This window comes from Cydia amplana, chromosome 24, assembly GCF_948474715.1.
Source record: "Cydia amplana chromosome 24, ilCydAmpl1.1, whole genome shotgun sequence".
In the NCBI taxonomy this organism is placed as follows: Eukaryota; Metazoa; Arthropoda; class Insecta; order Lepidoptera; family Tortricidae; genus Cydia; species Cydia amplana.
In genome coordinates this window covers 4,046,283-4,071,581 of record NC_086092.1, presented here as the reverse complement: position 1 = coordinate 4,071,581, position 25,299 = coordinate 4,046,283, and the positions used below count along the sequence as shown (strand labels likewise).

At 36.8% G+C, this 25,299-nt stretch overlaps 1 protein-coding gene across 2 annotated transcripts in view; it reads right to left on the bottom strand.

Annotated features, from left to right (window-relative positions):
• Window positions 1–25,299, bottom strand: part of LOC134659140 (homeobox protein invected-like) — a 95,898-nt gene that overhangs the window by 64,619 nt on the left and 5,980 nt on the right. For both annotated transcript variants that reach the window (XM_063514768.1, XM_063514769.1), the window contains exons 2-3: window positions 7,374–8,373; window positions 6,448–6,525 (exon numbers count right to left, since the gene is read on the bottom strand). In XM_063514768.1, coding sequence (XP_063370838.1) covers window positions 6,448–6,525; window positions 7,374–8,349 — 1,054 coding nt within the window. In that variant the 5' untranslated portion in view covers window positions 8,350–8,373. The remainder of the gene's footprint in view (window positions 1–6,447; window positions 6,526–7,373; window positions 8,374–25,299) is intronic.

Below are 25,299 nucleotides of genomic sequence, written 5' to 3'. Positions count from 1 at the left end.
TATTGAATTTACTGTTCAATAAATCTGAATTAATTCAGGCATGATCTCCAGCATATATTCTGTCTGGGACACTATCAAACTAATTATTTATATAATACATGAAAAAATATCCAAATGCGAAAAATGATGGTCGGTGGGCGTGTCCCGCACCCATCAGATTTTTTGAAACAAAAAATTATTACTCAAGGTGGGGCATTATATCGGAGTTATTATCGGTATTCACGCATAAGGTATTAGTTAACTGATCATATTCTTTATACCAAAATAGTGTGTTAGCTCAACACATTGAATAAAACTAAATTTACGATGTGTCCCGGGCTACTGACTGATTTCGGTGTAATTTACAAACCATGTCGGTACTCTTACAAAGTTGTAGACCAGGAACTCAGTGCATCAAACAAAGTATGCTTTAGTTGTGCCTTAACCGTTGAATAAAGTAGAGGTGCAGTCACAGTATACTAAGGTAGTTTTTTAAATGTTTCTCTGTCATTCGGTGGGTTTGGTTCTATGTTTTCTTGAGATCGGTGGTGCAATTTTCTCCCACAGTTTTAGTGTCTTTATCGTTATGCAAGTAATTAAGAAATCCTCGAAAGTACGTAAACCCATCATTATTACATCTCCTCTGTATCATTCATACTATTTCTGTAATTGCTAAAAAGCGATTAATTTTGACATCACTGGTGTTGATTTCCTTGGTTTCAGTGGATTTTTTGACCACCGATATCATGAAAGTGATCACCGAATTCAAATCCTGCTTTGTAAACTAGTTTGTTGTACTTTATTTTACAACATATCACACCTAAAAAGTACAAGATACGTTTTATAAACGTAAAACTATGCTTGTACGTAAATTAAGTCATAGTATAGGTAAACAAAATCACTAGTTTACAATGAGTTGTTTTTTTTTTCACAAGACGTATGTTGAAAATCGTAGACCCAATGTTTCTTTCTCTCTATCCGCTGTTGTCTTGATTTCTCTTCAAACCAATGGAGTATATTATGTGAATTTGTCCTCTGTATCACTTGAGGCCCTCCTATACCACGATACCTTGAACGTGTCAGCCAATTTAAATAAATGTAGTTAATTAGATCCCAATTCGTTTAAAATAACTTGTGTATTTACATACTATGCAAGGTGCACCCATAAAACATGGGATTAAAAATAAAGTGGCCTTCTAATGTCGAGATCGCTTCAAAGGCACTGAACGTACCTACTGATCAATATTTCTAAAGCATAACCATGAACACAAATTCAACATAGCCAATGTTTTAACAATCCTCAATGTCTGATGTATTTATGTCTAAATATCGGAGTTACAATTTAGCTCAAGTGTTTGAGGGTGCAGGAGATCATAATGAATATGGCCAGGCAGCTTGAATATGTCATGCTCGCTTAAAAGTCTTTGCTTACGGTGGCGTTGTTGATCGGGTCGCCACTTTCCCGAATGAAGGTTGAGAGAGGCGATGGCTGAGATACGCGTCATACTCGTGAACGGGTGCTGTTTGTGGAGACTGGTCTATTTAAGCTAACACGAGCTATTATATGTAGTTACTCTATTTTTGAGGATAATTACATGGACACAGACACACCTCATTCGGTTCCCGTATGCTATTTTATTTTTATTGTCATTTTCTTACTTAATGATTTTATATTTGCGGCTTAGAAAGTTGTATTTTATAATTGTAGATGTGTTTTTATTTTTGCTGTATGTAAATTCCATGTTGACGTGTAAAAGTGCCCTTGTGGCCTATTTGCTGAATAAATGTTGATGTTTGATGTTTGAATAGGTGATTAGATCTTTAAGAATTAGTCAACAGATTCAAATAGTTTTAAATTGAGGGAATACACGCTTTAAAACTCTGTCATTCAAAAATGCTACATATTTTTAAGTCTAGCAAAATACTTGTTTTCCGTATTGTTTACATTGTTTTATAAGTGCATTAAATATTTTTGAGCATTGAACACCACTCAAAAGTATCTTGTTTATCGGGTGTAGGTAACATAAGTTTCTTTTTGATGAGTGTGCCGTTGGATTGTGTGAAACAAACATTTTCTTCTTTATGGCACTTAAGTATGTGCGAATTTGTGGTCGACATGTCTGCAACTCGTTTCGGGACCATACTTCGCCCTATTGTATGAGGATAGTCAATTAGTGTGGGATATCTTCTAGAGATGTTGTTTCATAAGCCGCAACTTGGTTATTTTAAAATCTTGAGTAAACAAAGGTACTATATATTAAATTTATGTAAGCTATGCGATATAATTAGCCTCGCCTCGCTACATCACTTATCATCAAATAATAATGAAAAATATGAATAGATTATAATATAATTTAGATATAAAATTGAAGTATGATTTCTGTGTAAGCATTTTTGAATTCGGTGAGGCAAATTGATTTCAGTGCCTGCACATGATTTCGGTGTTTTTTTAATCTCAAATATCATAAAAACTATAAGGTTTTAATGGAGGCCTCCGCTACCAATATTTTTTATATTAAGGCTAGATTTTAGGAAATGAAGTTGTGTATCAAATAAGTAAAAAATAAAATTCGGCACCGAAGTCAGGCACCGAACGTCATCTCTGAGAATCGTCCTTGTGTTGTGGGTACTCAGACAACGATATATATAATATACAAATACATAAATACATAGAAAACAACCATGACTCAGGAACAAATATCTGTGCTCATCACACAAATAAATGCCCTTACTGGGATTCGAACCCAAGACCGCGGCTTCACAGGCAGGGTCACCGGTCGTCAAATATTGATGATTGATATAAACTACCTTAAGCCCTTTCTAAGGCCTCAAACTATCTACATGCCATGTTAAGCGGTTTAAGTGGGAAGAGGTAATAGACAGACTGACAGGCAGGGTTACTTTCGCATTATAATATTATTAGTAGGGAATTAGAGATGTATTGCTGATAGTAACGGAAAATCTCAGAAAACTAACCGACAGCCGTCCGTAACCGCACCCTAACCATATCATAACCACATCATAACTGCATTGTGCATTTATGAGATAACACCCCCAACCCTCTGGATGCTGAAGATAAGGGTGTGTCCCATCATAGACTACTCCGAATAGACCTCGCTTTAGAGAGCATCTACAAAGACCGCTACTAATCCATATTAAAGCAGATACAAATGTAGTGCATAATTATTTTCCATCACGGAAACGTACAAACGTGTCTTGCTATTTCTGACAGTCTCGGTACTAAAGAACACTAAGAACTTTAAGATGAATGTTACCACCTAAGTTATGTATCACATTTCTGGCAAATAAACGATATTTTTATTTCTAAAAGTACTGTGGTTGACTGAACTGAAGTAGCATGACAAATACGAACGTTTCCGAAAAAAGACGATGGAAAACAATTATGCACTACATCTGCATGTCTGCCACATATTACTACACTAACTTGAGACTCAGATGCCGTTAAGATTGAATATCCTTACAGTCTACTGTAAGAATATATAGGTTGTAGGCGCAGAAATTCGCTCGCTTCTTCTGCTTCGGTAGCTCAGTCGGAGAGCGATTAGACCGGTCTTCCAAAAGGTGACAAATGATTCTTGGACCGATAATTTGTATATGGAAAAAATATATCTATGAACCCCCTAGTAGAAACTCCCTACTTATCATTAATTTTTGCCGAAGATCCGATGTACCATCACGCTCCGCGATTGTTGACCCAAGGGTCCTATGTAAATGTTGTTTAATACTTCCGCTATGGAAGGTTCAATTTAGCTAGAACCCTAAATGGTATAACAAAAACAATACGTACATATTTATGTGCGCGGCATAATATACATAAATCATAAATCTATATTTGCGATAGATATAGTATTTACAAGATCTTAATAGACTAATTAATATATTATGCATACAGGTCCATATATCAACAGTTAAATAGGTCATGCAAATTTTTCAATCTTAGCTTACTCGCTAAAATAACCTTTGTTAAATACTCGCATTATTAAAATATTCAGTTGTACTATAAAGACATATTTATGTTGACCGCGAGTCCTTTTCTACGCGCCCTCTAGTGATCTGCAGTCTCGATTTATTATGATCATCTCAACCCTAACAAAATCTTACCCTAAACAAGCGAAATTATACTTTATGCTGCCTTCATAAAGATTGTGACAGTGAGTTTAGTGGGTGGTGTTTAATGAAAAGTGTTAACACTGCTTTAACGGTTGTTTAAACATGTCTAATCTCTTGGGGGTTGGTGGGGTTAATTTTCCAGTGGAGTATTGATAAGGGGTGATCTTTCGGAACACTCGTTTCGGATGCTCGGGGCTTCCAAGCGGCTGACGTTTGCTACAGTTACGAATGTTACGAGGGAGTGCTCCCGGTACTGGTTTTCTATACAAAATAATTTACATACAATAAAATAAAATAACTTACAATAAAACTTCAGTTTGAGTACTACATTATGGTGTTTATCTTGATATTTTTTGTGAATGTCTGCTGGTGTCTGATTTACAACTGATGCAATGTCATGGTTTTGTTTTGTATCAGAAGTAGGTATTTTTAACTACATTTTTTAACTACATTACTTAAACTTTGTACAACCGGTTTATAGTATTTCTAGCGTATCGAGCATTTGTGTGTATTGTACATTCTCGTTGTTTTCTTATCTTTGCTTTATAATCGTTATACAATGTAATTCAATGGATGACTGTTATTGGCCTTATTTTTATGTAAGCATTAATGTCTTAGTTATATTTACGGCTGTTGTTGTCCTAAATAACAATAAAATGAAAAATAAAAAAAATACAGTACCGGAACCGGGAATTCCCGGTTCTCACCATACAAACTGAGTACCGGGACCATTCCCTAGTTACGATAGGCAAGCGTGGCGCAGCTTTGCATGGCTAACCGAAAGATGGCCTATAGACCTGTACCATAGAGAAATATAGTAAGACAAGAGTGCTCACTCCATACATCAGTTAGACTATTAATTTCAGTGTCTACATCTAGCATCGAGTAGCGGAACTATCAGTACTGCTACTTGACAATAGATGTAGCACCGACAAAGTCTTATCTCAACAGCATAAGACTTTCCGGTCGGTGCTACATCTATTGTCAAGTAGCAGTACTGATAGTTCCGCTACTCGATGCTAGATGCTAATAGTCTTTTTGGTACTAAAACTGATGTATGGAGTGAGCACTCTATGTATTTTTTTCTCTATGCCTGTACATAGTAACACCTGCGATCTGAAGCATTTACGCATTCACCTCCCTAGGTATGTAATGTACTATTACGGCCTAGCGTATTCGAGAGTAAGTGATCTTACCGAATCTTTCGCTCACACGAGACTCAAATTAGCACTAGAAGAAATATCGAACTTTGCTCTGTTGTTGCACACATAAAAGCTTTGGTGTGTAAATTATTATTGCACTAGATTGTACCTACTTATGATGCCTACCTACTTTAGACCAAGTTGAGCCGATTAAAAAGTACCTATAATGTTTTGTTTCAAGTACTTGACAACTAGGTAACTTATTGCGGAAACCTGCCATATAATGACCATACTAGGTTACCTATAGGTAACATGTTTTTGACCAAATTGTTAATGATTTTATGTAGGAAAGAAGTAAACATCCATATTTAGGTAGGTATGTTTGTTAGTTCTGTTTTCCGAAGCGTAACATGTTTATTTCCGTCTTACAGATTAATTAAGTAAAAGCGTGAAAAACAAAACCTTGTCTGTTATAACCTTACATCAGATAGACATAAAACAAAGATTTTCAATCGTCACACAAAGTTGCATGTGTTGTAGATGCGCCACTTAAATAAATGCGCCAATCCATATCACAATTTCGAGATATTTTTCTTTGATTTATCATTTTAAAATGTTAATTTGGGCGAACGTGATTTTTCAGAAAAGTGACATATTTATCCAATTATCCATTCTAAACTAATAACTTTCTCTTCGAATTTGACACCTACTGAAGAATTGAAGATATTAGCTGTAAGTACCTCTATATACATTATGCGATCATTTTGGTGGTCAAAAGTTCACAATTCGATTCAGTGACCAAAAAACATGGCGTAGCACGCTGCCATCTAGGTATTTGCCGTTAAACTATAGTCTGAAGGGTCTGTAGCTATTTAAATAAACGTAAACAAACAATTCGTACATTTTCGTGTAGTTATAACATTTATTGGTTAACCGACCAAATACAAAACCGCCTGGATCTGTCACTGAACGACGTGACATTAAGCTACTTTATTTGATCGTGTAATGTCCTCATCTACCGTCAACTGGCCTTTAAGGAGTCATTTGAGGATATATTTTGTTTACGTTTATTTAAATACCCAAAAAATACATATTATAGTATGTCAAACTCATACAAAGTTCATACAATGAGTATTTGGTTAGAGTAAATAACAATAGCAGTGCGTTGTTATATTATAGTATGTAATGTACTCACCGGAACTGGGTCGGTCGCTGTATCTCGTACAGTACACCCAGGCCGGCCACACCATGGGCCCGTCCCCAGACGTCGTACCTGAAATGTAACAATATTACAACACAGCTCTAGCACTGAACAGATACCAGGCGGTCTAGCATGAGGCATGAGTTGCGTTCTCGCGCCCGACTCCATACTTGAAGTCGCGCAAGATGTATGGAGCAGGGATGTTGCGAATATCCGCATCCGCATCCGCAACCGCGGAACTTCTGCATTATTTTCAACATCCGCATCTGCATCCGCAATTCCGCGGATTCCGCATCCACATAAAATCGATGCGGATTTAATGCGGATGCGGATGTGGAACAGGTCAGTACAGGAACGTCTTAGCATCGGCGTAAGTGCTAGACTGCTAGGTAATTTAGTCATTAGCCAAAAAACCTATTAGAAATTAGCAGTCAAGCGTGAGTGGGACTTGATGTACGGAACCCTTGGAACGCGAGTCCGACTCGCAATTGACCGGTTTATTGAAATCAAAATTACTAAAATGTAATATTTGACGTTTTTTATGTACCTACCTATCTTGACATCCGCATCCGCATCCGCATCCGCGGACGCGAGCCTTTAAAAATCCGCATTCGCATCCGCGGATGTCAAAAAATCGGCATCCGCAACATCCCTGGTATGGAGTCGCGAGAACGCAACTCATGCTACACCGCCTGATAGTATGACTCGAACCCAGTGGCGTAGCTAGGCGTGAAGTAGGCCTCGCGCCCCAAGAGCCTCACTCGAGGCCGAAGGCACAGTGAAAGAAAAGCGCCTCTGCCCTATTCTGCGCCACTGCACACCAGTTGGGTATTCCGAGGGCGGACATGTCTTTTAGGGCTTCGCTCACTCCAGCGATAGTCTCTTAATAGGTAAATAAAATTAAAAGTAGGAACGCTTACCAGTGGTAGACCCAGAATTACTCGCACTGTCATCCCCCTTAGACAAGTCGATCGCCCCTCCCTTCTCCCCACTCTTCACCTCCGGCACCCTGGCCTCCTCCTTCGCCTCCTTAACCTCCTTAACTTCCACCCTCTTCTTCCTCTTCATAGGGTCAGTTATCCTTCTCCCGAAATCCGCTTTCAAAATATTATCTATACTAAACTTTAAACTTTGACTCATGTAATCCCTAGATTCGTCAGGAGACTTTGGAGTCATATAGTTAAGTCTTCTATTTTCGTCTGTCCGCGCAATTCTTAGATCTTGAGTCTTTCGACTGAAATTTAGGTTAAAAACTTGTGGGTTCATTAAATTACTCGGCGCAGGCCGAGGTATAGGTGCTTTTAGATCCATAATTGGATTTTGAAATAATAATGGCTGATTTAAAAACATCAAAGGATTAGGGGTTATAGGATTAGGTCGTAAGATTAATGGCTGATTCATTGTCAGATTCTGACTTAATTGTGAGATTGCGTTTAAATGTGTCTGTATGTGTTTGAAAGATGTTAGCCCCTGTTCTTTATCGTTGTTTTCATAATTTACGGGGGCTTCGTTTCCGACAGATAAAACTGTGTCATCACTACAGCAAGAATTGTCATCATCTACACTTATTTCTGCTCTGGATTCGTTTGTTTGATTGTCATCGTAGTCAATTCTAGGGCTGACGCTTTCAGAGTTTCTAGAATCGTTATTGTCATTTTCTTCGTAATTAGGAGTGTTTTGTAGGAGTTTATCAGTTGAGAATACATTGTCGGGGCTGGTGCGTTCTTTCTTCAGGACGTTGTGGATGGAGAAGGCGTGTACGGGGCGTTCTTCCTTGTCTTCTTCGGTGAAGTCGGGGGTGACAGTGTCTCTGGTGGTTGGGGAATACGGGTCTTCGTCGCTTTCTTGTATTTTGACACGGGAGTCCTGCATGTGTGGCGTTGAAACCGCCGCCATTTTTGTTTGTGGTTGTTACGCCATCTGTTGACAAGAAATAGGAATAATTAGTTTTAATGCAGTGTTTGTTTTACCACAATACTTTAACGTTTAGGCTGCATTTCTCAGACCAAATGTCATCCATATCAATTGATACAGGCCATTGGGAATTATGAAATCCATTTTCATTTTAGGCAATTTATTTTCATTTATTTCAAGCTTTTTTCAATTTAGTATAAGTACCCCAAAAATTTAAATTATTCCTACTCGAATTAATACACAATATGAGCAAAAGCGGAACGCAATGAGAGAATGAAGTTCTATAATATTTTTAAATTATAAATTATGAAATCATTATTTAATAAACTCATGTCCAGAGTTAGACAGAGTAAACTTACAGCAGCTATAAAAATGGTTCAGGCATATTTATATACAAAATATGATTAAGAAGACGATTTATAAGGCGTTTATTTTAAGTTTATTTATAGATAGTTTATATTACTATTTTATTTAATGTTCCATGTACAGTCAGTACAAGTATTTGTGTGTCTTAAATAATAAATTATTTTTTAAGAAGACATTCCATGTAAATAAAAGCACTTTTAATTCAGAACAGTATGCCGTAACACGGATACATCACTACACCTTATAAAACAAAGTCCCCGCCTGTCTGTTTGTGTGTTCGCGATAAACTCAAAAACGACTGAACGGATTTTCATGCGGTTTTCATCTATCGATAAAGTGATTCTTGAGGAAGGTTTGTGTATAATGAGATGTAAATTTAAATTCTGATTTCGGTAAGTATGGTGTAAATGGGCTTGTTATAAGTAAATCTCACAGAACTTTTGTAAGTGTCACTTACTGTAATTTTATTTTTATATGTAAACGCAGTCGTAAGTTACTTACGTACACATTACGTTAGAAACTTATAAGTCTAAATCCGGCCTTATCCTATTGTAAGCACAAAGTTTCAGACCAATCTAACTATAGTTGTTTTCAAATGAGTGCGTAACTCTAACTATGTTTGTATTGAGAATCGAGCTTGCCCGGGACTCTTAACCAAGTTAAGTGAAATAATGATCGAAACGTCTCGGTAAATGTCACGAAAGTTCAAAGCCATTTATTTAACGTTACCATAAATTCTTAACCCATAACTTAAACTATGCCAAAAAAAAGCTCTAATGATCGCATAGAAATTAGCACAAAACAACCAACGCCAAGAAATTGTAGTGGTGATCACAACAAAACGATTCAATACCGGGCTTAACACTTTAACCAACAAACAAGCTAAAACTAACCTTAAAACAAAGTAATAAGACTGAAAATCAAACGAGATTTCATACTGAACGACTTAACCCGATCGCACATCTGACAAATTTAAAACTGCGGCTAAAATAATCTTTACTGCTTTAAATTAAGGCTTAAATCAGTAAAACCACCCGTATAGTTAAGTTTGTATAAAGATTTACACCAGTCCCGAGATGTTGATAGTTATTTAAATTTTAACCTTAAATCGTTGTGTTAAGGTCGATTCTCGTTTATTTAACTGCGAGAGTAAGGTTAACATTTGCGCAATTTTATTAATGCAGTTGTTTTCATACCCTTGAACCTTAAGTCGAAGGAATAAGGTTGATTTTAGTAAAAATAACGGTAAAGAGAAATTGGTGGAAAGATTAAGCGAAATGTAAGGTCTTGCGCAGCTTCGTGTGTGGTCCCGGTTGGTCTGGAGCGTTGCTCTACTTCAATTTATTTGCTCTGAACGTATAAAATAATTGATTATACGGTTAGCTAACTAAACTGAAATAAAACGTCTATAAAACTACTGTAAATAAATATAAAGCCCAGATCACAGCCCTATAAATTTCACACGTCTGACGTATGAAAATGGATAAAAGACAGTATTTGTCGACAAAATGTCATAATATGACCATATTATGGTATCATTTTTTTAGTCACTTGTGCGACATGTTACGGAGTACCTAGGTCTCCATTTTCAAGCAAAAACAGTGCAGTAGCGGCCACGATAGCCGCGCGCCGCGTACTGTCGCCAAACAATACGTAAACCGTAAAATTAGCTTTTGTTTTTTAAGCGTCATTGTTAAGCGGTTTACTAAACCCACTTTATGTAACCGTCACAAAAATAGTAATTTGATTGTAGATTACCGAATAACACGAACGTAAAATAAACAAATACGTTTATATCGGTAATCAAACATTACGGAATGAGTGATTGTGTAATCAAGTTTAATAGCTTCTTTAACTAGTCGTTTTTACTGGATTCGATAATGGCCGATACGCGGTTCCGAGACGGACATAAAAAAGGAAAATGTGGGTAGTTTGTAAAACAAAACGATACTTTTTATTGGTTGGTTAGGGCTTTCCTAATAGTTATATGGGTATCTGAAATGTGTAACATAACTGATGGTAATAAGCATTAAAATACGATAAAAAAACATACAAACGAATTGAGAACCTCCTCCTTTTGAAATCTTGAAATCGGTTATAAATAACGTGTACCTCCGGCGACCAAATAGGCGTCCATAGGCTACGGTGACTGCTTACCATCAGGCGGCAGATGTGGTATAAAAATATATTAGTGCGAGCGAGATGTATAGAAAGTTAGTTACGCACACGCTAGCGAATGTCAGTTTGACACCGCTAAGGCAAAATGGTACTGAATGTGAAAATAAATTCCTTGACCGTCCTTTATAATCGCAGTAGAGCCACAGAATAAATAATAGTACCTACTAGACTAGACTAGGTACAGAAAAGTCACTCTCTAACAAAACGCGTCTGTTACGATTAGGACAGATATGACCGCTAGGTGGCGCAAGCGCCACGCGCGGCCTATGGCTAGCCACCAAAATTGGTGTGGAACGGATGTACTTGTAGGTACTTGTTGCGACGTGAATCGCGGAGTGAGCCACGCCTGTACCAGTACCACTACCACCAGTTTGGCATTGACATAAACGTAATCGAGAACGTAATTTACTTTCTATACATCTCGCTCGTACTCGCATATTAGTGCAAGCGAGATGTATAGAAATAAATTACGTTCTCGAAAGCGTTTATGTCAGTTTTGACACTGTCAGTGACTCATGGTACTGGCTCTAGCAGAGCATACTTCCCTCGCTCGGCTGGGGCAGCCTGGGGGCTGCGGTTTCGTCCAGTCAACTATTGCGGTTAGCGATGCCCCGGGCCAGCACCCGCGTGCTTCTCATTTTTACGACTTCCATTATTATTTATTATAAATAATACGCAAATAAATTTACACCCTTTCTCTTTTCATGTGGGTTTTTCAGACCACAAATACTTTCTACTAAATACTTCTTTCCCGTTTCTCAAAGGCTTGTAACTTGTAACAGATGACACATGTTGAATTTTATAACAAAATCTAGTAAAATAGATAGAAAATGAGCAATTTATCACAATAATGTGGATATCAAAAGAACGCGGATACATAAACACAATATTTCATCGACAAAAACGCAATTTTCTTATTTTGTTCATACTTCAAGATGGACTCTCAGTGACCTTAAGCACTACCATGAGTTCCGTAAATGACAGTCGATAGTGAGAACGTTAAGGAAAATGTATGGAGTATTTGTACAGTGCCTCTACCGGTCACTTAAAGAACTAAAAATTTCAACTGGTACCATGAGTTCCTAACGTTTTTACGTAAGTTTTCTATCCATGCCTAACTTCACACCTAAAACGCTCTCTTTCTAACTATATAAAGAAAACTGAGCCAGAATTATACAAGTTAATTACTTTACGCCGTTTACGCGAATAAACGTGACAGATGTCATCGAAAAATACGTGCGTTTTCGACGTTACATTTCTGTCAACTTGTAAACACAACAAATAAACATATTTTTCACGATTATCTTTGCAATTTTCAACGTAGTATGTATTTATTTATAAGAGTTACGTGAACTCCAGGCAAAACTAATACGGAATAAATCAATTAGTAGCTCGAAAAAAGGCTGATTTGATACAAAGGTAATGAGTTATATTTACTCCTATTTCTACTGTTTAGTTAAGTACATTTGCAAAGATCACATTACTTACGAGCAGTTTTTGCTTTTAGGCATGAACCTATGATTGAAAACAACATTTCCATACAAACCCGGATGGCATCCAGCGGTACATGCGTGCAAGCAAATCGTTCATTGTTGTATGCATTGTAGAAGTGATTAGTTGGCAAGTGGCTAAATGCCGGGACAACAACTTGAGGAAGATGATGATGTCAAGGGTGAGAGTCAGGATGGCGGGTGTATGTAAATAAAAATAAACAAAAAGCATACCATATTTTAGTACCTAATTTGTACTATTTGGTACCTCAAATAAAAAAATTAGTACCTCACGGTATTTAAAGTTATTACCAAAAAACGTTACACCCGCCAACCTGACAGTCAGAATGGCGGGTGTATTTTATTACGCTATGATCCCGCGATTATTGATAAATTCTATAAAAGCCAAATTTTAGTACCTTTTTAGTACTTTCATATTCAATTATAAATTGAGCCATTTTATTTGTGGTTTCCGAGTTATACTAATTTTACACTTTGCATTGCTATTAAAAAAATTCAGGCGCTTTAATTTTTCAACGTATCGATATCGTTTTTAAGAAAAAACGCTACGCTACAACTATTTTTATTACGCCAGGATTTAGTACCTTTCATGATTAATCTGTTACCCTTTCACGGTTAATCTGTTAGGTTCAATTAACTATGAAAATTACGTCTTACAAATGGCCAGGCGCCATGTCAAAGGATTCTTCCTAAGAATTCTTAAATAAAATAAAACATACAAATGTTCTGTGAGTTTATTTATTTTTCTTTACTACCTATATATTATTTCCCGATGTTCAAGTTCAGTTCGATGTTTCATGTGTGTGGTGATGATGTTTCATGTCTCGTCAGTTTGGCAACAGGAAATATAAAACAACATTTTTTGCTGGTAGTTCACAATCTGAAAATTAAAATAAGGTTTAACACATTCACTGCCCAAAAACCCGCTGAGTGGGTTCATTTTGTATTGGGAAGGGGCGCTTGGCACTGAAAGTGCTAAGATCGAGATCATTTAGGTACCATAAAATTTAGATCGCTGTTAAGGCCGTATAATGTTACTTACTTAGTACGCCGGCACGTACAGCAACCTACACAAAGCGAGGCCAGGGCAAGACCTAACATATATACATACCTATTTTAATACAGATTTCTTCTCACGTGTGTACTATTTTCAACATAAGTACATAATAATCTTATTTATGTAGCCAAAAGTAGCCCGTATAATTTGCTTCATATTTTTTAACACGCAAAGGTATAATTCTAACACGATTATTAATGGTGTTTACGTATTTATCATATATTATTTTGCATTTTTTTCTTGAACACAGCACTGTTTATACATTGTTTACTAACATTGATATGTTTAATATTTTCGTAACTATGGCAACGTCAAATCTTTAAAAATTGTAGAATGAATGTTGAATCTGTAAAAAGTGACAAAATAGCTCGCACAAATTCAAGAATGGCGGGTAGCGTGTCAAGCCAAGTTTAAAAGAGAACTGGCGACTCAGCGGCTATGTGTTATATTAACTAGAAATAATTGTTAAATAGAAATAAATGTTAGTTTCGAAATCAATTATGATGAATACTAATAATTTCTGTACAAAAAGTAATGATAATGCATCAAAAACATAAAATAATTTGAAATGAAAGTCAAGTTCAATACTAGGTACTTATAAAAAATATGCGTCGTTGTTGACTTCGCCGGAAAACGAATTGAAATCTTTACCTATACGGGGTATTTTGCCAGTTACTGGCCCTAAACTAAAAATGAATTATATTCACGTATAAACAGAATTCATTTTAGTATTAGGTGGCCAGTTATTGAAAGCTGACCGTTATTGAACCTATACTACATTGAATTCTGTTTATAGATGAATAGAATTCATCATTAGTTTAAGGTGGCCAGCTGGCCAGTCACTGGCGAATTACCCTGGGTGCAAGTCCTAGTTCGCTTGGGATGAAATTAAAGTTCAGGATTTGTCTTGTCTAGTTTTTATACCAACAAACTAAATTCTTAAAAAAGTAACATAGACAAATAATATAGCGTGAACGTAAAAACTAGTCAAGTAAAATCCTGAACTTTAATTACATCACAAGCGAACTAGAACTTGGCACCCATATAGATATCAATTCTTTTTTCCGCAAAATCAACACCGAGGCATATTCTAAATATTGGACTTGGCTCTCATTTCACATTTATGTTTTTGATCACCCTATTAGAAACCATAGAAACAGCTAAAACATTTCACAGTTCGCAATATGCGGGCATGCTTCTCTTTTACTCTAATTAAGGAGTAATTAAACTGACAGAGAAAGATGCCCGCAATTTGCAAACTTCGATGTTTTCGGTAGGTTACTTTGATATTTAGTTCTTTAGGTGACTCCTAGGGGCGCTGTACAATCCTCCGATATAATTCTTGCACTGTTTTTTAGTATACTTAGAAAGGGACAGCATCGTTTCTAGTGGAGTGAAGTTAGGCACATTAGACCGTAAAGAAACGTAAAACGTGACATAAGGCACGTTTATTCACATAAAGTAAGTGAGAAATACTCAGGCAACTGATGGTAGAGGCTCTTTACGGCTACCATCAGTTTGTCACTGACATAAACGCCGTCGAGAACGTAATTTACTTTATATACATCTCGCTCGTACTCGCATATTAGTGCAAACGAGATGTATAGAAAGCAAATTACGTTCTCGATAGCGTAAATGTCAGTTTTGACACTGTCAATGACTCATGGTACGGGCTTATGGGTGCCGATACAAATTTGGTTTGGCGTTTGTCTATAATAGTCTATATATAAATTGTATGATTAAAATCTTGATTAAAATACTACTAAGTCAAAAACATGAAAATATTTTGAATATGGTTTTTACTGTATTCATACAGATCCCTAAAAACTAGTATTTAATAGCCGTTTCTTCATACCGGAGCCTACTTCATATCCATAAACAGTACAAAGGGTACTTAAACAAAATGTCCCTTAATTACCCGAATGGGGCAAATGAGTTAATTGAAAAAAACTGCCATGCTAATGCCATATAGGATATGTATTTAATGTATACAGGGAGGATTTCAATTAGGGTTAAATAAATAAGTAGAATTTATATCTGTTACTTTGTTGTCGCAGTTGACACAGACCATTGGCTGGTTTTACGATCTATGTACTTATTCTGAATAGGTACGTTAAATCTCTATTTGGGACAAAAAAAAGTAATTTTCCTTTTCTTTGTAATTTTTGAGTCTCGAAAATATATTTACAGTGCATATGGGGCTACTTTTCCGCACTAGTGCGTAAAATAGCACTTTTCGTGCGTATGTCGAAACTTTAAAGTGCATTGCCATATGTACTGTAAAACGTTGTTCGATACACGTGCGAATAGGTAATTCGCAACTCGTGTCGATTTAAAACACTCCCTTCGGTCGTGTTTTAATTTATCACCACTCGTTTCGAATTTCCTCTTTTTCGAACTTGAATCGAAAATAACTATTATACGTTTTCATAACTCATTATATTTATGTATGCACCACATCCTCACAGTTTATGATTAAGATGACTATTGAGGGTTTTAAATATAAAATAAAATGAATACCGGTCAAGTGCGAGTCTGACTCGCGTTCCAACGTTTTCGTACATTATCCTATTTTTTAATAATGTATTTTTTTAAGTGGAACGTGAATGAAATATCTTTAAACAAAACCCCTACAGGCGTCGGATCAAAAACTAAGTAATTAAGTCCGACTCACGCATGACTGCACATTTCTAATAGGTTTTCCTGTCATCTGGTAAAGAACTACTTTGTTTTTTTTTTCAAAATTTTAGACCCAGTAGTTTCGGAGATAAAGGGGGGGAATGGTCGGACAGACAGAAAGACAGACAAACGCACGAGTGATCCTATAAGGTCCTTTAAAGCCTTTTGTGCCCACGTGGCCGTATTGCAGGCACCATAAGAATAATTAGACGAATGTATTTATTATTTAACGACCCTAATATTTTTAGACGTTTTCATACTTGCCTTGTCTGTCGATTTCTCAATTGTCACACCCTGTATATTAGTGTCTAGTATCATACGGTTTTATAGCTTTGCAATATAAGTAGTATGGGGACAAATACCATTACAGTTATTGTTAAGGTGGTTATACACTGTAGGTACAATTATTTAAAAGGTAATTATTTATTTATTTATTTATTTAAGTGATTCCATCAGACGTTAAACAAAGAATTACAATCTAAAACAATCTATCTACTACCACAAACTGAGGGCCTACCGCGAAACACTAAAATTGAAATGATGAGATGTAACTGTATAATTTTATATATTAGTATTTACTAATATACGCTCATCTGTTTCATGTTAAAAATAAATCTAACAAGTCTGACTCGCACAACTCGTTAACATATTTAGGCTGTAAAGCAAAAAACATACATACATACACACGAGATACATTCTAAAGGTAGTCTGATATAAAAACATATATCATGTAATGGTAAATTAAATCATCACATATATGTTCTCCATTAATCATATTCAATTTGCAAAATAATCGCATAAAATATAATGATGTTACTTAATATGGTCAGTGTGTATACACCCTTATATTGTCACCACAGATCACCTCCTGTAGAGAGTGATATGTGTCGATATGTCAAATTATATAGCCTAACCATAGAGAAATATAATAAGAATAGAGTGCTCACTCCATACATGAGTTTTGGTACCAAAAAGACTATTATTTTCGTAGTCGACATCTAGCATCGAATAGAGGAATTATCAGTATCACTACTTGATACTAGATGTCTAGTGAGTCGCGACTCAGGAAATTTGTATTGAACAACAATTTATAACTAATATTAAAGCAGAAGGAGTTGAAAATAGAGTTCCGGCTAATCCGGTTAAAATTGCTGAAAATTGTTTAGCATGAGACATTTGTGTCGGTGCAAAATCTATTGTCAAGTAGCAGTACCTACTGGTATAATTCCGTTACTGGAAGCTAGATGTCGACTATGAAAATAATAGTCTTTTTGTTACCAAAACTGATGTATGGAGTGAACACTCTATGTATTTTTTTCTCTATGGCCTAACCCACAAAAACCCACACAAAAAATATAAGATTTGAATTTGAAAGCAATACCTGCTAAAGGAAATAATTATAAAATGAACTAAATAAAAGTGTAGTTCGCCTTTGTACATGTCATTTTTATTTTTGTTTTGTTTTGTCCGTTTTATGTAAACCTGTTTATGTGCAATAAAGTGACATACATACATACATATAGGTATATGTAAAACTCGTAAAAGCTTGTAAAATAGTTGAATTCCTATTGTTTTGAAATTCCTATTGAAAAATGGTTTAATTTAACGTACATTACGATATAAGTGCGAAAAGTAGTAAATTCACAACGAGTGGCGATAGATTAAATCGACACGAGCACACACAAGTCACTTTCCTGGAATGCCCCAATATATGCTCCATCTTGTGGTAGGTAATCTATGATATCACACGTAGACGAGAAGATTAACCGAAATCATACCTTAAAGCCATTGTAGCAAGACTCATTATCATTAATTCGCGAAATGAATGAACTATATAAAGTACTGAGTGAATGATAATGTAATGATTATTACTTCTCCTGAACAATATTGATGACTGAGAGAATGAATGGAATTTTAGAATGTCGAAGCGGCATTCGGACTTGAAAATACTGATCATCATCTTCCTTGCGTTGTCCCGGCATTTTGCTACGGCTCATGGGAGCCTGGGGTCCGCTTGGCAACTAATCCCAGTAATTGACGTAGGCGCTATTTTTCACGAAAGCGACTGACATCTGACCTTCCAACCCAGAGGGTAAACTAGGCCTTGTTGGGATTAGTCCGGTTTCCTCACGATGTTTTCCTTCACCGAAAAGCGAACTGGTGAATATCAAATGATATTTCGTACATCAGTTCCGAAAAACTCATTGGTACGAGCCGGGGTTCGAACCCGCGACCTCTGGATTGAAAGTCGCACGCTCTTACCGCTAGGCCACCAGCGTGAAAATGCTGATATTGATATGATATTGACTTTATATTATTAGTCAATATCGCAACAATATGTACTTACGAAAAATATAACCCGCCTGTACCTATCTCTATCGCACGCGCGTAATTATATTGCTGTCCCGCTCATGATGCCGGCGGTCAATGACACTGCGAGCGGGACGGCAATATAATTATACGAGAGCAATAGAGATAGGAACAGGCGGATGTACGAAATTCCTCGTAGTCCTTCCTTTAGTATCAAAATTAAAAACAGATTTTTAAAACCCTAATGGCTCTTCTGTATACAATGACAATGACTAGGGTAGGGTTGTCACTTATCATAGTTGTTAGAATTCTAGGGTTGCTAGCTTGCTAGTGTTTTACAATAATTTAGTCAAGTGTGAGTCGCATTTAACCAAAAACCAAAATGGCTGTCAGTTTCAATGTGAGATTTAACATGTGTACGTGTGTCAGTCTGAGGCATCGTGCTCCCAAACGGGCCAACCATTTGTGTTACAAAAACCATCGTAGGGTTTTTAGGTTGATTCCAAGTTCCAACTGACTAGATGCCGCTGTTATAATAGCTGTGTTGTCTAGAGTTAAAAAAAAATCAAGAAAGTATTATACGTGGAAAATACTCCACCATTCAGATGATTGCCAGTTTTCAACTGTAGGTATTTCCGGATCGATACAATCTTCGAACCTCCAAGAAGAAAGCGTACTCCCATCTTAAAAGCTGGTAACGCACTTGCAGCCCGTCTGACGTTGCAAGTGTCCACGGGCGATGGTAATAGCTTACCATCGGGCGATTCGTCTGCTCGTTTACCACCTATATAACAAAGTCGCTTCCCGCTGTCTGTCCCTATGTATGCTTAGATCTTTAAAACTACGCAACGGATTTTGATGCGGTTTTTTTAATAGATAGAGTGATTCAAGAGGAAGGTTTTATGTATATTTTTTAACCCGTGCAAAGTCTGGGCGGGGTAAAAAAAATAAAGGTGTGTTACAATTCAATATCAGCAGAGCGAATCAAAAAACATTACTAACTACTTCTTTATTAAGCTTTAGCGATTGAAAACCGTAACATTTTATATTGGTATACGTTTTGCACGCATCTCACAATTCCAGACGTTTATAATCAATTAATCAGAAATGTTTCTATCATAAATCTGAGTGACGTGATAAGACGTTTATAGTTGTAACATTGTAATCATAACTTTTAGTTATTTATTGTGTAAATTCAGAGAAATAAAGTAAAAGTGAATATTCGCTGTCTCGTGCAAGACTCAATAGATGGCGCCATACCTCTGGCCTATACTTGTGTTGGCGGCACCGTTTGATATTTAACAATTTGAACACATCTATTTTTTTAACTAGCAGATACGTCTGCGAGCGATATTCCAAATTTTATATTAAAGGAAATAAGTTTTTGGCTAAAATTTCATTTTTGGTACACGCTTTAACGCTGACTGTACTTTTCTTACGACAGACAACTAATACTCATCGAGACAATTCTAAAAACCCCTTTGTCTTTTTAATTGTATTCCTGTCTTTTACTTCAATAAAGTTCTATTCTAAAAACCCCTAACACAATTAGGTTGCGTTGTTTCATCACAGAGTTCCTATGGCCACCTCCTTCCTCCATCATCAGATCAGCTCGATGGTACCATAATATTGCATTGTCACCCGACTTACTTGTGTATGCAAAATTTCAGCTCAATCGGAAACCGGGAAGTGGATCAAATTTAACTTGCAAGATTCCATTACATAGTTACATACAGGTCGACCTAATAAAAGCGTGTTAAAAATGGAAAAAGTTACGCTTCCCAAAGGCGTGTACGCATAAGGGAAGGAATGGAAAGATTTGCGATGTCCTGGTAGGCTTCCGTAGCTCAATTGGTTAAGAGCAACACACGGATTGTAGAAGATGCGGGTTCAAGTCCTGCCGGATGCGTAACTTTTTCCATTTTTTCCTTTAATATAAAATTTGAACACATATCAGTGAAAGAACGGAAACACGCGTTCTCACCTCCCGCAGCCAGCTCCTATTGCCAACTCTGTGATACGAGCCAGGATCGAACCCGCGACCTTCCGTTTGATTTTATTGTAAAGGGGCCTACTGATTAACAGTCCGCCGGACGGTATCGGCCTGTCACTTAGAACAAAATGTTTGACAGTTCCGAACAACTGACAGGCCGATTCTGTCCGGCGGACTGTTAATCAGTGGGCCCCTTTAACTCGCCTTTCCCCTAGGCCACCAATAGTTCGGAAGCCCTATCCTATATTCTAATTAGATTACATCATGTTAATATTGCTAATGTTTTATTAATTAACTCTTATCCTTTCAACACTAATTACGAGTAATTAGCAACGTAATGATATTATAAACTATACACCGACAAATAGTTACATAATTAATGTACCATAGAATCCGTAGATGGCTTCTTTTGTAAAATGTCAGGTCGTTGAGTGTACAGAATACGCGATGGGTTAAGGATGACTCACGCTAGACCGGCCCGGACCCGGGGCGAGGCGTCCCACATGTTATTTTTCATGATCACGTGGTAATTTCCACAGAGAACGAAGCGTGCAAGTTCCGGCCCGGCCCCGACCTTGAATCGAACACTTACACTTAGCTTATAGCGCGTGAATCGCACCCGAAATGCACAATTAAGCGCGCCTGACATCAAACCGATATTTGAATCATATTGGAATCATATCATTCGCGTTTTCATTTCGCTGACTTGTCCGCATGTCCGAGACGCCCACGCGAATGACAGTTAACTGATATGATTCCAATATTATTCAAATATCGGTTTGATGTCAGGTGCACGTTCGAATTGGCCTGTAAGTATAGTGATTTCTTAGCTATAACCGCGAAAATCGAAGTTCGTGAATTGCGGGCATATTTCTCTGTTACTCTAATTACGTCTTAATAAGAGTAAAAGAGAAAGATCCCCGCAATTTGCGAATTTCGGTTTTCGCGGTAGTCCTCCTGCTCTTCACTACATCTTATAAAACAAAGTCCCTCGGCGCGTCTGTCTGTATGTATAACTATATAGGTAGAGTTAGACCAAGAAAAGTCTGCAAAGATTTTGATAGCACACGCAGTACAAGTGTTATTTTAAACGTCAAACTTCTATGACGTACCTAATGTACCTATAAATAATACACGCACTGCGTGTGCTATAAAAGTCTTTGCAGACATATCTTAGTCTAACTCTATGTATGTTCGCGATAAACTCAAAAACTACTGAACGGATTTTCATGCAGTTTTCACCTATCAGTAGAGTGATTCTTGAGGAAGGTTTACTTATGTGCTTTGAGATTACATATATCGATCTGTGTAAGACTGTCCCCAAAAAAATATTTATTTATTTATTCTACTGCTACTGGCAAAATTGGTTGCCCAGACTAGAAAATTTTGTTTTATATAGTGCTAATATAGTTGGTCAAACCAATTTGACAGTAAATAAGAACAAAAAAAAAACTATACCTACCCATTCTTTTCTTTTGGGTGCTAGTACTAGTGTAAGACAAAGGTAGTATGTTTTCTCTATGTTTGAAATGAGACAGTCCTTTGACAAACTATAGATATGTACCACTTATGCTTATCTACGTTGTATATTAATATGTAAATATGTACACATATATAGTTGTAAGCCTATATGGACAGCTTATTGAAATATACGTTTAATTTATTTCAACGAGTGTTGCACCCTATAAAACGCATTAAACTGTTCTTCGAAACCTACTTTAGATTCATATCAATCGTTATAATAATTATCGAAGCAATAACAAAACGCAATTATAAAACAACGCCGTATTAAGTCGAACTGTCTTCCTATCTCATTCTTATTTGGAATTTTTCTGTAAGATAGAACGGGTAAGATATAGTTCGCGCTTAAAATGGCTGACTGGCCGTAACAGTAACTGTTCCATAGATAAAGTTTTTTTTTAATGAATTAATAAGTGTTGATGGCAAAGGCAACTCAGTTAATGTCACAGTGACACTTCAATGACATATTTGGCATTAATTTATGTACTTATTAGTGCGGTGTCACATTCTTGTGTTAATTTTGTGTTTTTATCCCTTTATTATTTCTTACTATATTCTGTGTAACTATTAAGTGCAAAACGGATACTTAACGAGAATATTGAGCTAAATACCGATAGGTACAGTCAGATCAGGGTGCGTAGCCAACATGTCAATCACTGCACTGAAGCATGATAGAGTGACAACAAAGCTTGCCAGAGTATAAAAGCTGAACAAAACGCAGCATATAGTTATATGTAATTAGGTTCTTTACAAGGCACCGGGCGGTTATCGCCGATCGGGCTGTAAATCGTGCCGCCACAATAAACAACCTGCGCGCGCCATCTAGCGCTGCCGCAGGGAAACAGGTATCTGTGCTTGCGTTTTGTTTTTTATAACGGCTTCGGCCAGTAACATAATGAAAGAATAAGTATATTTTAGCCCAGGACTGTCTTATTTCAAACATAGAAAGAGAGTATCGTACTGTTTTTGTCTTACGCTAGTACTGGCACCCAAAAGAAAGGAATGAGTATAATTTTCCTGGTTCTTACTGACTGACAAGTTGTGTTTGCCAGACTATATACTCTGGTACAGAGACTTTGTCAGTAGAAAAGGCGGTAAATTTAAAAAATGTAGGCGCGAAGGGTAGATCTCATAGAAAATTTTAATGTCGCGCCTTTTTCTACCGACAAGCTGTGTGTGTTTTTAATGCGATTTTTGTCAAGTTAAATGTAATTTATTGAATCGCAAATTACCGCCAAAAATAGGATACAAACTTCAAGATCGTACAGCGAGCAGAAGTTGCTAAGCGGGCGAGATGTTCAAAATTACCTTGACGCGCTCTTATTCTCTTAACAATAACATCGCGTCAAGATCTTTTTGAACACCTCGCCCGCTTAGCAACTTCTGCTGCTGACTGTACTAAAATCACGTGTCAATGGAGCCCGATTCAGATGTATCAACTTGTTTTGGTTATGAACAGGTCTTGATACGACCTTGAAAATTGCTAACGCTGAATAGGGTATTACTACAATGTTCTGCCGCCAGAGTGCAGCACTAGCCCCCATCGTAAACCATAAAGTAACTTATACATACTGTGCCTTAAACTGCTGTTTTTTGACAAGTTTTCACAGACAATAAATATGACATTTATACATCAAGGCGGTTTGTTTACAAAGGGCCTACCGGGAAGCGCGAAAGTCGAAACTCAGATATCTGCCTCTTTATCGCTCGAATATGCAAGTGATAGAGAGGTTAGAAATTCGAAGCGCTGGTGGCCTAGCGGTAAGAGCGTGCGACTTGCAATCCGGAGGTCGCGGGTTCAAACCCCGGCTCGTACCAATGAGTTTTTAGGAACTTATGTACGAAATATCATTTGATATTTACCAGTCGCTTTTCGATGAAGGAAAACATCGTGAGGAAACCGGACTAATCCCAATAAGGCCTAGTTTACCCTCTGGGTTGGAAGATCAGATGGCAGTCGCTTTCGTAAAAACTAGTGCCTACGCCAAATCCTAGGATTAGTTGCCAAGCGTACCCCAGGCTCCCATGAGCCGTGGCCAAAATGCCGGGACAACGCGAGGAAGAAGAAGAAGAGAGAGGTTAGAAATAAAATTTCGACTCTCTCGTTTGCGGTAGAGCCTTAGATTGTGACGGATTGTGGAAGTGTCGCCCCCTACGCAGAGTTTCACGTAATATTCCCTATTACTAATATCAAGGCTATTGTCAAGTCAAGGTCGTATCAAAAACATTACAAATTGTTTAATTAGAACCGACCTCTAGGTTATTTTAATAGGTACCTGTGCCTACATAAGATTGTAAAATTGCGACATGCGTTGCTACCACATCAAAATGAATTATGGTTTCCGTAACAAATAAGTATATTATGTATCAATCATGTTACAAGTCATTACCCCATCCTATCATGTTATTACAGTTTAATTTAAACACAAAATTGAGCGTAGCTAATGCCACAAATGCCACAATGGGCCTTCTGTACGTCGGCCATTTTATTTTAAAGTTGTACGCTACACTTTTTGTTGGATTTGGGAATTTTTATGTTATTTCTACTAAGAATCACGCTATTTTGATCCTAATAGGAGAAAAAAACTGTCCCAATATTTTCATAAGCTTTTCGTTCCTTCCATTCCGTTACCACCGATACCGTCATACAAAGTCTAAGTATTAAAAATAGTAACGGAGTTGAAATTGAAAATGCGCTTCGGGCGGTTAAAGTAACGACAAATTTGGAAACAGCCCTAACAACATATTACGCGTATGCATATGCTTGGCTAAATTATGGAATTATTCTGTGGGGTAATAGTACCAACGCTCCATTACTTTTTACCCTCCAGAAAAAGCTTGTTCGTATCTTAATAAATAAAACACTTGACGAAATCGAAAGCCACAAACCTTATTTTTCTGAACTTGGACTGCTGACCCTCACATCTATATATATATTAGACATGTGTAAGTGCGTTCGAAAGAATAGGGAATTATATATAAAACGAGAGGACCTACCTTCTACACGATCGATACGAAACAAGAATAGACTAATCCCACCACCTTGTAAACTTAAACTACTGTCATCGGGCCCTTTAGTAATGTCTATTAAAATATATAATAAACTCCCGGACTCTATAAAAGAAGAAGAAAATTATAATATATATATAAATAAAATTAAACAGTTGCTATTAGCTAAGTCATATTATACCCTAAGCGAATTTTTAATAACAGATTATAATTAAATAATATCTATAATTATTAATTACAAATACATTGAAATTTTGATTTTTTTTTGTTAAGACTTGACTTTGGTATTTTTGACATAAATTTAATCC